General features: G+C 38.9%; 1 protein-coding gene across 1 annotated transcript in view; it reads right to left on the reverse strand.

Annotated features, from left to right (window-relative positions):
* Window positions 1–148: 148 nt before the first annotated feature.
* gipc2 (GIPC PDZ domain containing family, member 2) overlaps window positions 149–12,843 on the reverse strand; it is a 16,375-nt gene continuing 3,680 nt past the window's right edge. Inside the window, exons 2-6 of the mRNA XM_014012984.1 lie at window positions 3,149–3,334; window positions 1,358–1,538; window positions 1,156–1,268; window positions 598–679; window positions 149–507 (exon numbers count right to left, since the gene is read on the reverse strand). Coding sequence (XP_013868438.1) covers window positions 356–507; window positions 598–679; window positions 1,156–1,268; window positions 1,358–1,538; window positions 3,149–3,334 — 714 coding nt within the window. The 3' untranslated portion in view covers window positions 149–355. The remainder of the gene's footprint in view (window positions 508–597; window positions 680–1,155; window positions 1,269–1,357; window positions 1,539–3,148; window positions 3,335–12,843) is intronic.

Genomic DNA, 12,843 nt, shown 5'->3' on the forward strand with positions numbered 1-12,843 from the left:
AAGCCTTATCAACACGGACTGGCTTCATTCACTTCCTCCACTGCCATTGATAAACTACAAGCAGACACTGCGCAGAAAATTGACATTCTGTTCTCTGATTGGCCCGAACAAAAATTCCCCTGAAGAAATCCTTGTCTATGGGGAGAAATCCCAGACGGAGCAGTGAAGGGAAACTAGAATYGAGTGGAAMTGCGTAGGAAGGCAAGGGCCAGGCTAGTACTGAGGTGGTTCGGTTTGGGGTAAAAGGTCAGAGTTAGGCTATAGAAATGACTGGAAAATGGACGTCAATGCCAAGTCCCCACGAGGATAGAAAAGCCAACGTGTGTGTGATGTGGAGGGAGGGGACACAGAAACCCTAAAACCTTCCCTGCTTGGCGTCTCCGATGGCCCCCCACACATCGAAGACGAACTCGTCGGGAAAGGCGAAGTCTCCGAGGGTCTCGTCGAGCGCCATGGCGAACTCGTCTGGGTTCTTCTTGTCCCGGCCCACTTCAACCATCGTAGCGGCTGCAAATGAAAGAGAAGAACACTAGAATCGTTCACAACACTATGTCAGGACTGACAAACGACTTTCGTAAATAAAGGCTGAAAACTCACCGAGTTCAGTGTCTCTGATGCCCATGTAGCTCTCCAGGAGGTCGTCCACTTTCTTTATGGCTTTCTCCTCGAATTCTGTGGGCTGCAAAACAAGTCCGTGTTAAATCTGGAGCGTTTAGGTTCGACTGATTACAGGTGTGCACTTTAGCAGACAATATGGCTCTGACTCAGTCAAATTCACAGATATCAAGCAAACAGTTGGTGTGGTAGTAACAGAGTCGTTCCCAACACACTCCAGATGTTAACAGACTGCACGCCACATTTGTGTGTCTTGGTCGATTTGGTTAAATCTTAAAAAATAAAATTTTGCAAAACCTTCCACAATACCTTGCGTACAACTATCTGAGCTACGGCTAGATTTTGTGTTGTTTTTTTAGGATCAGTTAGCAGTGGCAGCCATCTTGAATCAAATTGAAAGAAATAATCAGTTGAACATCCAATGATTTACTTTGAAACTCTTGTTGCAAAACGTGGAAGAAAAATAGATCCCTCTATTTGAATTCACACAGTTACATTATTGCCCACCTTTCATGGCAGCAGGTGATAATTTGGTCTTACCTCGTCTTCTACAGTAGCCGGACCTTTGGACCGGAGTCTCAGGGTGCTCCTCCCGGTGCCGACCTTGTTGTCCCCGCCTGGTTTGCCGCCTTTTGAACGTGGCTCCAGCATTTCTGTCAATCACAGAAAAATAAAATTAAATGCAAAGCGATCAAATTMCAAACCTTTTCTTGTGCTTCAATCAAGTATTTATTGATCTCACCGAAAGCCTTCATCGGCTCCACCAGTTTGAGGGTGAAGGGTTTGTCTCGGGGCAGGTCCTTCAGCATGCGGGCGACCTCGTAGTGCCGCGTCCCAATGATGTTGCGCCCGTTGATGCACTCTATGTGGTCGCCCACACATATCACCTTCACCCTGTCTGCGACGCTGCCCTCTCTGATTCGCTGCAGAGCGGGGAGAGGACAGGAAGTGGGAAGAAAAAGATGTCAAAAATACTAATGCGAGAGCAGAGATTTGTGTCATGTTTTTTTTTTTAAGTATGACATCATCCCTTCATGTGATCATCAGATATTGTCCAAGATTAACCTTCAGGGTGGATATAGCTCGCTAGCAGCCTCAAACCGATGACCTATCCACGTCATCATTTACCCAGAATGCTTTGCATGTAAATAAAATGGCCCCGTCCGCGTAATATATTTTAAACTTTTAGTTTAAAAATGATTAAAAAAAGAACATCCTACAGTATTTTTACAGTCTTTATTTTACAGTTAAAATACACTCACTGGCCACTTTATTAGGTACACCTGTCCAACTGCTCGTTAACACTTAATTTCTAATCAGCCAATCACATGGCGGCAACTCAGTGCATTTAGGCATGTAGACATGGTCAAGACAATCTCCTGCAGTTCAAACCGAGCATCAGTATGGGGAAGAAAGGTGATTTGAGTGCCTTTGAACGTGGCATGGTTGTTGGTGCCAGAAGGGCTGGTCTGAGTATTTCAGAAACTGCTGATCTACTGGGATTTTCACGCACAACCATCTCTAGGGTTTACAGAGAATGGTCCGAAAAAGAAAAAACATCCAGTGAGCGGCAGTCCTGTGGGCGGAAATGCCTTGTTGATGCCAGAGGTCAGAGGAGAATGGGCAGACTGGTTCGAGCTGATAGAAAGGCAACAGTGACTCAAATAACCACCCGTTACAACCAAGGTAGGCAGAAGAGCATCTCTGAACACACAACATGTCGAACTTTGAGGCAGACGGGCTTCAGCAGCAGAAGACCACACCRGGTGCCACTCCTTTCAGCTAAGAACAGGAAACTGAGGCTACAATTTGCACAAGCTCATCGAAATTGGACAAGAGAAGATTGGAAAAACGTTGCCTGKTCTGATGAGTCTCGATTTCTGCTGCGACATTCGGATGGTAGGGTCAGAATTTGGCRTCAACAACATGAAAGCATGGATCCATCCTGCCTTGTATCAACGGTTCAGGCTGSTGGTGGTGGTGTCATGGTGTGGGGAATCTTTTCTTGGCACTCTTTGGGCCCCTTGGTACCAATTGAGCATCGTTGCAACGCCACAGCCTACCTGAGTATTGTTGCTGACCATGTCCATCCCTTTAAGACCACAAAACCGTTACTAGCGTGGTGTACCTAATAAAGTGGCCGGTGAGTGTATGTTTATTAAATAAAGTCTAATGTTACAACTCATCGGGGATCCCTTTAAAAGTGTTGCAGATTCATTTTTTCCTGTTTGAAACAACCAGACTGGCCTTTGAGTGTCACTGCAGCAGCAGCGCGGAGCTATCTGAACGCAGTGAGGCGGTGGCGTCACACGATGGCACACGTGAGCAGTTTGATCAGAACTGATCTTTAAACCAGGATCCATTAACACAAACTGACTGGTTTGATAAATCAAAGCTGTAGATTAGTGATAACAAACCTCATAAAATATGTTTTGGATCGCAGCTCTTTCATTTTGTAATAAACGAATGCAGTCGAGTCACAAGTGGATAAAACAAAGAATTGTGACCTCATCGTGACTCTAAATGTTCTCACCTTTATAAAAGCAAATCCGGCTCCGTTGTCGGTGATGGTGAGGCCGAGAGCGTCTTCAGATTTGTACACTTCCACTTCCTTTTTGATTCCTTTAACGTGGGCGAAAATAAAATCCTCCAGGCCGATCTGACCCCCCAGCAGCTTCTCCATGTCGATCTTGTGGGTGTTCAGAGTGCAGAACAGGATCTATAAAACAATGTTCAGATATTATCTTCTTGTTGTTTTTCTTTCGGCTGCTCCTGTCTGCAGGGGTCGCGTCAGCGAGACGACGCCCCTTTAAGGACTCGAACCTGCAGCCCTGACCACCGAGCTGAGGGACATTTAGCTTTAAATATAAAGGAAATATTCATAACTACTGTTATTAGTCAGCGCAGTAAAAGTCAGATTCATGCAAAGTGTCAGACTGCAATGTTCCGGTGCTAAATATAGGACTCATCAGCTCTATCTTCATTTCAGCCGTTATTTATGACACCTTCCACCCTCTCACACAAGTCATCAGTGTGTTTCTGTACATTTTTAAAAGCTGCGTTTGCCTTTTAATGAAGCAAACTGAACTGGATGAAGATGTGAAACAATCTGGCTCTGCTCCTTTTCTGAGTGAATCGTCTGTCCGGGGAAGTGGGGATGGAAACAGACTGATGTAACATCACTTCAAACGGAGATTGGACAGTGAAACCCAGGAGTCCAGAGGTTGTGAATCATTTATTCAGAACTAACTCACCGGGAGAGCAAAGCTATCAGATTCTACCTTGGGAGAAATTGACAGCGTCGACCTGAGAGCCACGACTCTTAACAGCTCTACGGCTTTCTGTTTTTTTTTTCTCCTGGTTTGTCAGTAGGATGAACTCTGTGATCCAATCAGCCTCTGACACCAAGGTCTTCCTCACTTGTGTACCACCATTAGCTGGCAAGGCCTCATCCGTTGCCTTGGGCTACCAGACTATAAAGAAAGGGATTAAAATGGAGCGAGGCCACAGACGGAGAGAAATAAAGGGGAGAGAAAAGGAGGCGAGCTGATGAGTCTCTGATCCTTCGTTTGGGACGGGATGGGACAAACAGCAGCAGAACAATAAGCTACCACGGCTGCAGCATCGTGACACGCTGCAGTAAAAGCCTCTGCTCCGACACTTTGACTCACAAGAACAGCTACTACACCTCCCACGACCCGTGGCACGCTGACCAAAACCCTGCTGGATTAAAGGCGGAAAGGAGGAAGTTCACTGCAGTTAATCTGACGTCATTTCAAGTATAAACGCTTTAAAAACATAAAACAGTAAAAMCAAAGCTGAATCTGTTGACTTACCTCTAACTACAAACACTTCATTTTATCACTTCTTAAAAGGAAAAAAAATCAGACAATACTGAGACCAGATTACAATGATAATGAAAATCATCATATAATCTGAGAATTAGGGATTGGGGTGGATAAAAGTACTGATTTATCAATGCGTTGCAATATTTTCATTTCAAATTCAATAATAAATCAGAAAATCCTCTGTTTCAGTTCAATTCCCTGACCAGTTAGTCTTTTTTTATTTAGAACAGGTGTCATTTTGAAATTGCTTTATTTTTAGATATTTTATTCACAAAAATGTTTATGTGCAACATTTCTTTTTCTATTGGCAAGAAAATCAATTAATTATTCACAGGGACTATGAATTAATTAATTAATTATTCATGTGATCTTATTATCAAATTGATGTGGAAGTGATATTGAATCGAATTGTGACTCAAAGAATTGAAAATTAATTGTGAAGTTGGAGCTCAGTGTGCAGCCGAGCTCCTGCCCCCGAAGCACTGTTGTGAAGACGTGCTGAAGTGGGAGTGTTGGAAACGGTAGGAGGTTCTTAAACAGGCAGAGGCCAATTTCAATGTGTGTAGAAAGACTATGATTTAAAAACTCATTCATTTTTAATTACATATATGTATACATAAAATTTTTGTAACAACTGAAGTTAACATAGTTACTTGATTGTGGAATAGAATAGAACTGYGTGCCTGGAAAATACATATTACCATCCACTCATCCATTATCTATACCTGCTTCTTCGTTTCAGGGACCTGGACAGGTTGCAAGTCCATCACAGGGCCACACAGACACAAACGAGACAACCACTCTCTCACTCACACCTAGATACATTTTAGAGTTACTAATTACCCTAACAGTCGTGTTTTTGGTCTGAGTGCTCACTGCCCGGAGAAAACCCACGCATGCACGGAGAGAATATGCAAACTCTACTCAGAAAGGTCCCTGGCCCGGGATTTGATCYGGCGACCTTCTTGCTGAGAGGCAACAGGTCTACCAACTGAGCCACTGTGCCGCCATAGATACATAATACCCAATTTTTAAAGCAAAAATCTTGTGCAATGAGTGGTCCTTGGATTATAAWGTGAATGGGTCTTAGCTACCATTTACAACCATTTCTGTGTTAGTTAATAYCAATTAGCTAATGCAGCATCTACAAAACCCAATCAGCTGCAGATGTACATCTAATAACGAAAGCATCCAGTGGTTTATAAGATATTTTGCTAACTCTACAAACACACACGCATACAGACGATGGCAAAAACAGCATTACCTTCAGTGGCGAGTGATAATCTAAACAAAAATCTTTTAAAGCTTCCTTAAAGTTGCTGCAAAATGTGGGCAAACCAAACAAAAGCCATTTACCAAGCAGGAACTATGAAACATATTAAGTAATAACATATAGTGCCACTATGAAACATATTAAGTAATATTACATATCTACAGTCAAACTACATGCATCTGGTTCTGCTACTATAAATAATTAAGAGCTGATTTCTCTAGAGACTGAACAGGTAAGACTTAATAATAAACAGCTTCTAATTGCTGCTGCACATGAAATTCACTCTGCATTTAAACAACATGATTAACCCATCTTTGACAACTGCTACACCTTTAATGGCACAAAAGAGGACAATTAAATAGAGGACATGAAACATTMAGCAGGTTATTTATCTGATAGCTTTAGATCTTCAATAGCATCACAAAAACACGGAGATGTGTGTTTGTTATATCTTCTAATTTGCAAAGTTTATATAAAATAACACTTTGACCCCGCTAATTTTCCTCCAACATACAATGTGCTTTTTCAGCTGCATCACAAAAAAAAATCAGCGACGTCCTGTTCTTCCTGCTCGGTGCGTTTTTTTAAAAAAGGTATCATATCATGATTTTAAATCGTTCTTTTTCATGTCTAAATCATTCACTTTATGGTCTATTTAAAGAAAAACTGCAAAGCTTTGGTCTTAATTCCTCGTTTTCGTTGCTCCACAGACTCCTTTCTTTCCTTGCTTTACCCCTGTTCTGAGGTGCGGTCTCTTTAAATATAAAAGAGATATTTCACACCCCGCCCCCTCCAGGTCCCTGAGCGTTCGACTCCACCCCGTTCGGCCTTATTCGTAGTTTCATTGCAAAAACACAGTTATCTACCGACTAAAAACTGTTTTTAAGATAAAATAAGATAAGATAAAACTTAATTGATCCCACAGTCTGGAAATTTGCACATTACTGCAGCTGAATACAAGAGAGGCTGAGAAGAATAATGAAAGATTAATAAAAGATAACAAACAAAACCCCATAATATACATGATATATAGTAATGTACCAATGCGCATATACACATATACATAAACACATATGCTTATTTATATACATATATACAACTAAAGTACAGTACAAAAATGAATGTATATGAAGGTGCATATTAGTGATGGCAGATGGGAAGAAAGTATAAGGATGTCAACAACAGTAGACTTGTCAATCCAGCCTTACATGTACGAGCCAGAGTCTGACACAGTGCAAGATACTCAGAATGACAAACCTGCAGAACCACGTCTTCAAACGAATGTGTCACAATGGTGCGTTATTTATTTACACACTCTGTATCCTTACCTACACTGGGGAGCATADCTAAACTAAAATACATGCATTTGAACTACTATTTAACTACTATTATATTATATAATTTACTTTTGTGATCAATAAAGTTTTTTTTTAATTGAACAACTACAATATACTCACACTCACTGTACAGATGTGAAATTATTTTAAATAAATTGATTTTTGTGCTTGACTGTTAGTTTGAAATGTACAAAAAGCAAATAAAATGTAATTGTTTTGATTTTTCATTGCCAATTAGCCTATTGATTTCAATATGTCAAATCAGAACTTAAATCATAATTAAATGATCAGTCACATTCTACTTTGGAAAGACACACATCCATCTTGCTATCCTTATGAGGACTTCACACACACAGCGCTCACAGCTTCTCTGCCTCATTCTGCTGCTCCCGTTTTTAACAACAGGCAAAAAATACATTTAAAACAGCTGACGTTAACTTTAGATCACAATTTGAAACGCTCCAGCATTTTTAAAAAGAAAAACAACACGGATAAACATGGTGCTGAGCACCAGTTCGGTAAAGAAACTTAAACACAGCTGTCTTTCTCCCCTCATATTCCGACACAGAGGGTAGAAACAGATAAATTAGACAGTTAAAACACATTTACAGTTCATAACACACCCTTGTTGTTGTAACATTCATCCTGTGTTGTCCACAAGCACTTTCCACCCTGTTGTGGGTCCATTTCCTTGAAAAATAAAACTTAACCAGGCACTTTGAAGAAGCTCTGACGCTGGTAGTCTATGTAGATAATAATGTGGGTTTACACACCCCAGAACCAAACATTTTGACTTCTGAGCTTGCATTTTCGGCATGACGCTATGGACTACAAAATCACACAGCGAGAAAAAAAATGGCGGACTATGAAATCCAGCTGGCCGTAAATACATTACCATAAATGGTAGTTCCGAAGAAAATAGTGTGACGAAATAAACAATGAAACGAAATAAGCAACAGCAGATTTTGAACAAACTGAAAAATTTGACCCATAAAAATATATAAAAATATCTTTTCAGTAACAGAACAGAATAAATTAATGTTTTCTACACTCCTAGACACTATAATTGCACAAAAAATAGTTTATAAATGCAAAAAAAGTGCATTTAGCATGATATGTCTCCTTTAATAACTAATGTGGAATGTGGCGATGTGTGCTTTCAACAAAACAAAGACGTTTGTCAGCATTAAAGCCAAAGTAATCATTCACTAAAGTGCGTCTAACATTTCAGAACGAATGACATTTTTCATAAAAGGTGTTACTGCCTCTGACTAACTGAATCAGAGTACAAATGGATTATAAAAACAAGCTGATGAAACAAAAAGCAGATCTGATCGTATCACAGCAAAGCGAGGAAAACAAACTGGTTCACGGAGGAACTAAAAGAAAAGAGATAACATAAAAAGGCAAGAGCTGTGGAGCAATAAATCAAGTTTATTTTACTCATGATAGGAAACTATATACAGCTGAATAATACCTGAATAACAGCTGAATATCAGCTGAATACCTGCGCTGAATAACCATTAAATAACTGCTAATTACCTGCTGAATAATAGCTAAATATCTGCTTAATAACTGCTAAAGATCCACTGAATATCTGCGCTGAATAACTGAGGATTTGCTGAATATCTGCTGAAAACCTCTTAAACACCTGCTTTATAATTTCTGAATAGCAGCTGAATATTTGTTGAAGAATTTGAGACTGAAATTAAACACGAGCAGAAAAGAGGCTGAAATATGCAAAAGTGTAGCAACAAACTAAAATTAACTAAATCACAGCTACAACCTAAAAATTAGCTGAACAGTAACTACAAGCTAAAAATAGCTTAACTGTAGCTAATTACCAGTATTAGCAAAATCAGATACAACCTAAAATAAAATCAGCTGAATAGTAAGGACAAGCTGAAATTACCAACACCTCTGCTTCAAGATTAAATTAACAACAAAACTACTTAAAAGCTAAAATGTGCAAAAATCATAGCTACAACCTAAAATAACCTAAACCATAGATGCAAGCTAAAATGTGCAAAACTGTGGCTAAAAGCTTAATGGAGCATTGGGAGCCAAAAATAAAACAAGTGTGTTGAAGCAGATTTTGAATAACTTTTTTCAAACGTAAAACTTTAGAAAATAAAGTTAATAGATTTTATCTTTTTTTAAGAAACAGAATATTCTATGATACATAACTGGTAATATTTCAGTATTTTGTTTTTTATGATACTACTGTTAAACTTCATGATTAGGAGCTGTTTAGGAGTATTTAGATCAGCCGAGGTTTGAGCTAAAACTTWAACAATTTGTTAGTTTTATCTAGAAAAAGTGACTTTCTGAGAGTCTTCTTACATAAATCTGCTTAAAATCTGTGAGGTGTAGTGTTCCCCAAAGGGGAAATAAACTTTTCCACTTGTCTCTGACTCTGGTTTAAAAAGACTTTCTCAAAAGAGACATTTTATTTTCTTTAATAAACAAAATAATAATGTTCTTTATATGTTGTTTATACTTTCTTTTTAACTACAAGTTATTATCATTTTATAAATCAAAGTTACATAATGAAAAGAATAACAATTAATCTTTTACATTATAATTAAGAAAAAGAAAAAACACACAAAAAGAAAATTCTTCAATGTTCTTTATTAGTTTTACACAAATGTTTGTTTAATCAACTATTATTTTTACAGTAAATGTGATTAAGTGTTTTTCTTTTTATTGTTCAATTTAACAATGTTGATCGTTGTGATTATGACTTCACTGGGTTTATTATGAAATATGCCTAGACAGAAATATTTGTGTTTGAATCACAGAGAAATATTTTTTAGATTTATTTCAGTTTAAGCCATGTTTCAGTAACAAGGTGATACTAACTAGAACAAAAACTTCAATAATCAAAACAAAGCACAACCTGAACATGAGACAAGCTTGTTGTAAGAAGTAAACTCAGCAGACCAGCCTAATGCAAACAGCAGACTGAAACCCCATTAAATGAGATTGTTTCTCCTAATCCTTCACCCCCCACCCCCTYCCTCCCACTCCCCAGGGTTAAGAAACGTCTGGTTGTGAACGTGGAGGCTGAATTACTCAGAAACTGCGAAACAAAACCGAGCTGCTGGGCCTTTTCACCCAACCACAGCCAAGACATTCAAATAATAAACAAATGTTGGCTTGTTTTCTGATAAGCAGGTGGACAGGAGGCAAAGTCAAAGAGCCACACCTGAAACTCTTCAGCTGGACAGCTGATAACCAGACTTTGACCTGAGCAGTGGAGAACACATCCCATTCCTTAACGTACGAGTCCAACACGTTCTGCTGACCACAGCTGGTTTTAGATACGCAACATCGATGTCCTCATTAATCATTTTTCCATGAGGTTCAGCCTTTTGACACAGCAGTGAATAAACAGCTGCAAGACATTCAAAAAAGCCTGACTTGTTGTTTTTTTTTTTATTCTATCCGAAAAATTGCAATGTGCTTCAAAAGCCTGCGAATCTGTAGAGATCTCTCCTAACATCTTCAGCAGACAGCAACAAGTAGCTGAAAATGTTCAATTCAAAAGTTTAAAAAAGTGACATTACTACAACAATCTGCCCTTTCCATTCCATCGACCTGCCTGGGGTCGCATTTCCTCTTGCGTCCACGGTCCTGAGAGGCTGGCTACAGACCCATGAAACTTAGTTTTTTAACTGCAATGTCAGCTGTGGCCAGAAGAACACGAGACTGTTTGGAGATGATCTTGTAACATTTAACGTGGATATCTATAATCTTACGAGTTCACCTTGTTTTCCAAAATGTCTGCTACTTTATCCTTTCAATGTAAAATAATAAAATAATTTTGTTTGTCATATGGGCAGGCAGTTTTGTTAAATTAATCACATCATGCAGTCCTGTATGATTAATTCTCCTGCGCAAACTTCAAGTTCCTTTTAGCAAATTTCTGCCACTGTTTTGACGCAAATACCAGATATTTACATCGTCACTCCCATCCAGCAGCTCCAGTTCCTAAATAAAGCGACCGACCCTGAACTTTGGTGCAACAGAAAAAAAAACAACGCTCACACTGAATCCAGACAAACCTAAACACACCACGACATCTGAACAAAGTGATTATGGTGACAAAAATAAGGAGAATCAGTCATAAATAATTTAACAATCATTAATTAAGATGGGGTATTATGTGTTTTTAAGGCACATAGTGCAATTTTATGCCAGATTCAAGTAACTAAGTAACCTTCAGTTGTTATGAAAATGTTGTAAACATCAAAAATAAATTTGCCTTTGCTTCAACACCTATCTAAATGCACTGATATTTGCCTCTGTCTCCATCATCAATGAAAATACAGTAAATGACTTTATCCCCAGCCTTTAATTCTAGAGTTGTGAGTGTCTTTGAAGTGACTTTAATAAACTTTTCCCCAGCGTGTAACGAGTCATGTTCAGTCATTAGTACCAACAGGGGTTGGCGGTGTTTACGAAGGGAGGAGGTCCCGGGTGGAGCTGCTCCACTTGTCCTCGGGGGACACATCTGGCTGCGTCTGTGACGAGTTATCAGGTTTAGATTTCAGGCTGTCCCCGCTCTGAGCCGGACACAGGAGACTTCCTGTGGTCCGGTCTGCGCAGCCTGACGATGAGCTCCGTCACATCTGTCTCAGTCAGAACAACACGCTGGCAGTGAGACAACAGCTGGAACAACTAGACCTGAGATAAATCACTGTTTGAAACTCTGCTAATTCTATAGCATTTCCACACTCGTTTTGTTTCCTTGTTTCTTTATTTTTCTGTATGTTTGTTTTTGACATCTGTCAATAAATTCAGCTCCTTCAGGAGATCTGAGCCATGACTTTTGGTTTTTGTAACTTAAATACTTTTCAAAATATTTAACTTCATTTACTTGATAATACATTAAAATCTCTTCAATTACTGCAGCTGCTGGCTCCATTTGTCTTCTGATGCTCCTTTTAACTTCATTTCTGCTACAGTTAGCTCTATTTTACTACTGCTAGTCTTGCTACTTTTAGCTAGCCTTTTGCTAATGTCAGCTTCTAGAGATCATTTTTGCTAGTTTTAGCTTTCAGATATCATTTTGTGACATTTAACCATTAGGTGTTTTTTTTATTACTTTTAGCTTTTTGCTAGTATTTTAATTCTTTTAACTCTTTCAGTTATTGCTATGCTAATTTTAGCTTTAAGCTATTCTTGTTATCTAACTGTTAGCTAGCTGTTACTTGTAGCAAGAGTTTTGCTACTTTTAGCTTTCCGCTATCATTTTGACATTTAACAAGTAGGCGGTCTTTTATCACTTAGTTTTTTTGCTAGCTTTTTGAAACTTTAGTTCTTTAGCTATTGTTTTGCTACTTTCAGCCTTTAGATCCTTTCAGATAGTCTTTGGATACCTTTTGCTTTTAGCTATCATTTAGCTAATTTTGACATTAAGCTATTATTTTGTTACCTTTAATTTAGCTATTTTTTGTAACTTTTAGCTAGTGTTTCGTAGGGGTGTAAGAAAATATCGATGCACTGAAATATCGTGATATTTCATTTCCCGATACTGTATCGATATGCTAAAGCCCTGTATCGATTTTTAATTAAGGTTTAAAATGTCAACTATCCTGCTAGCTGTTCATTTTTTATGTTGTAGTTCAGCCTCTGACCACTAGTCGGCAGCAGTGAGCCAGCCATTTGGATCTTCTACCTCTTGAGCGCCAGAGAGTAAGGGTAGCGTTAGCATTGTAAGTAAACATTAGCTTCACGATCCGATAGCTGAATCTGAGTGGAAAAG

This window comes from Austrofundulus limnaeus, unplaced genomic scaffold (genome assembly GCF_001266775.1).
Source record: "Austrofundulus limnaeus strain Quisiro unplaced genomic scaffold, Austrofundulus_limnaeus-1.0 Scaffold97, whole genome shotgun sequence".
Lineage (NCBI taxonomy): Eukaryota > Metazoa > Chordata > Actinopteri > Cyprinodontiformes > Rivulidae > Austrofundulus > Austrofundulus limnaeus.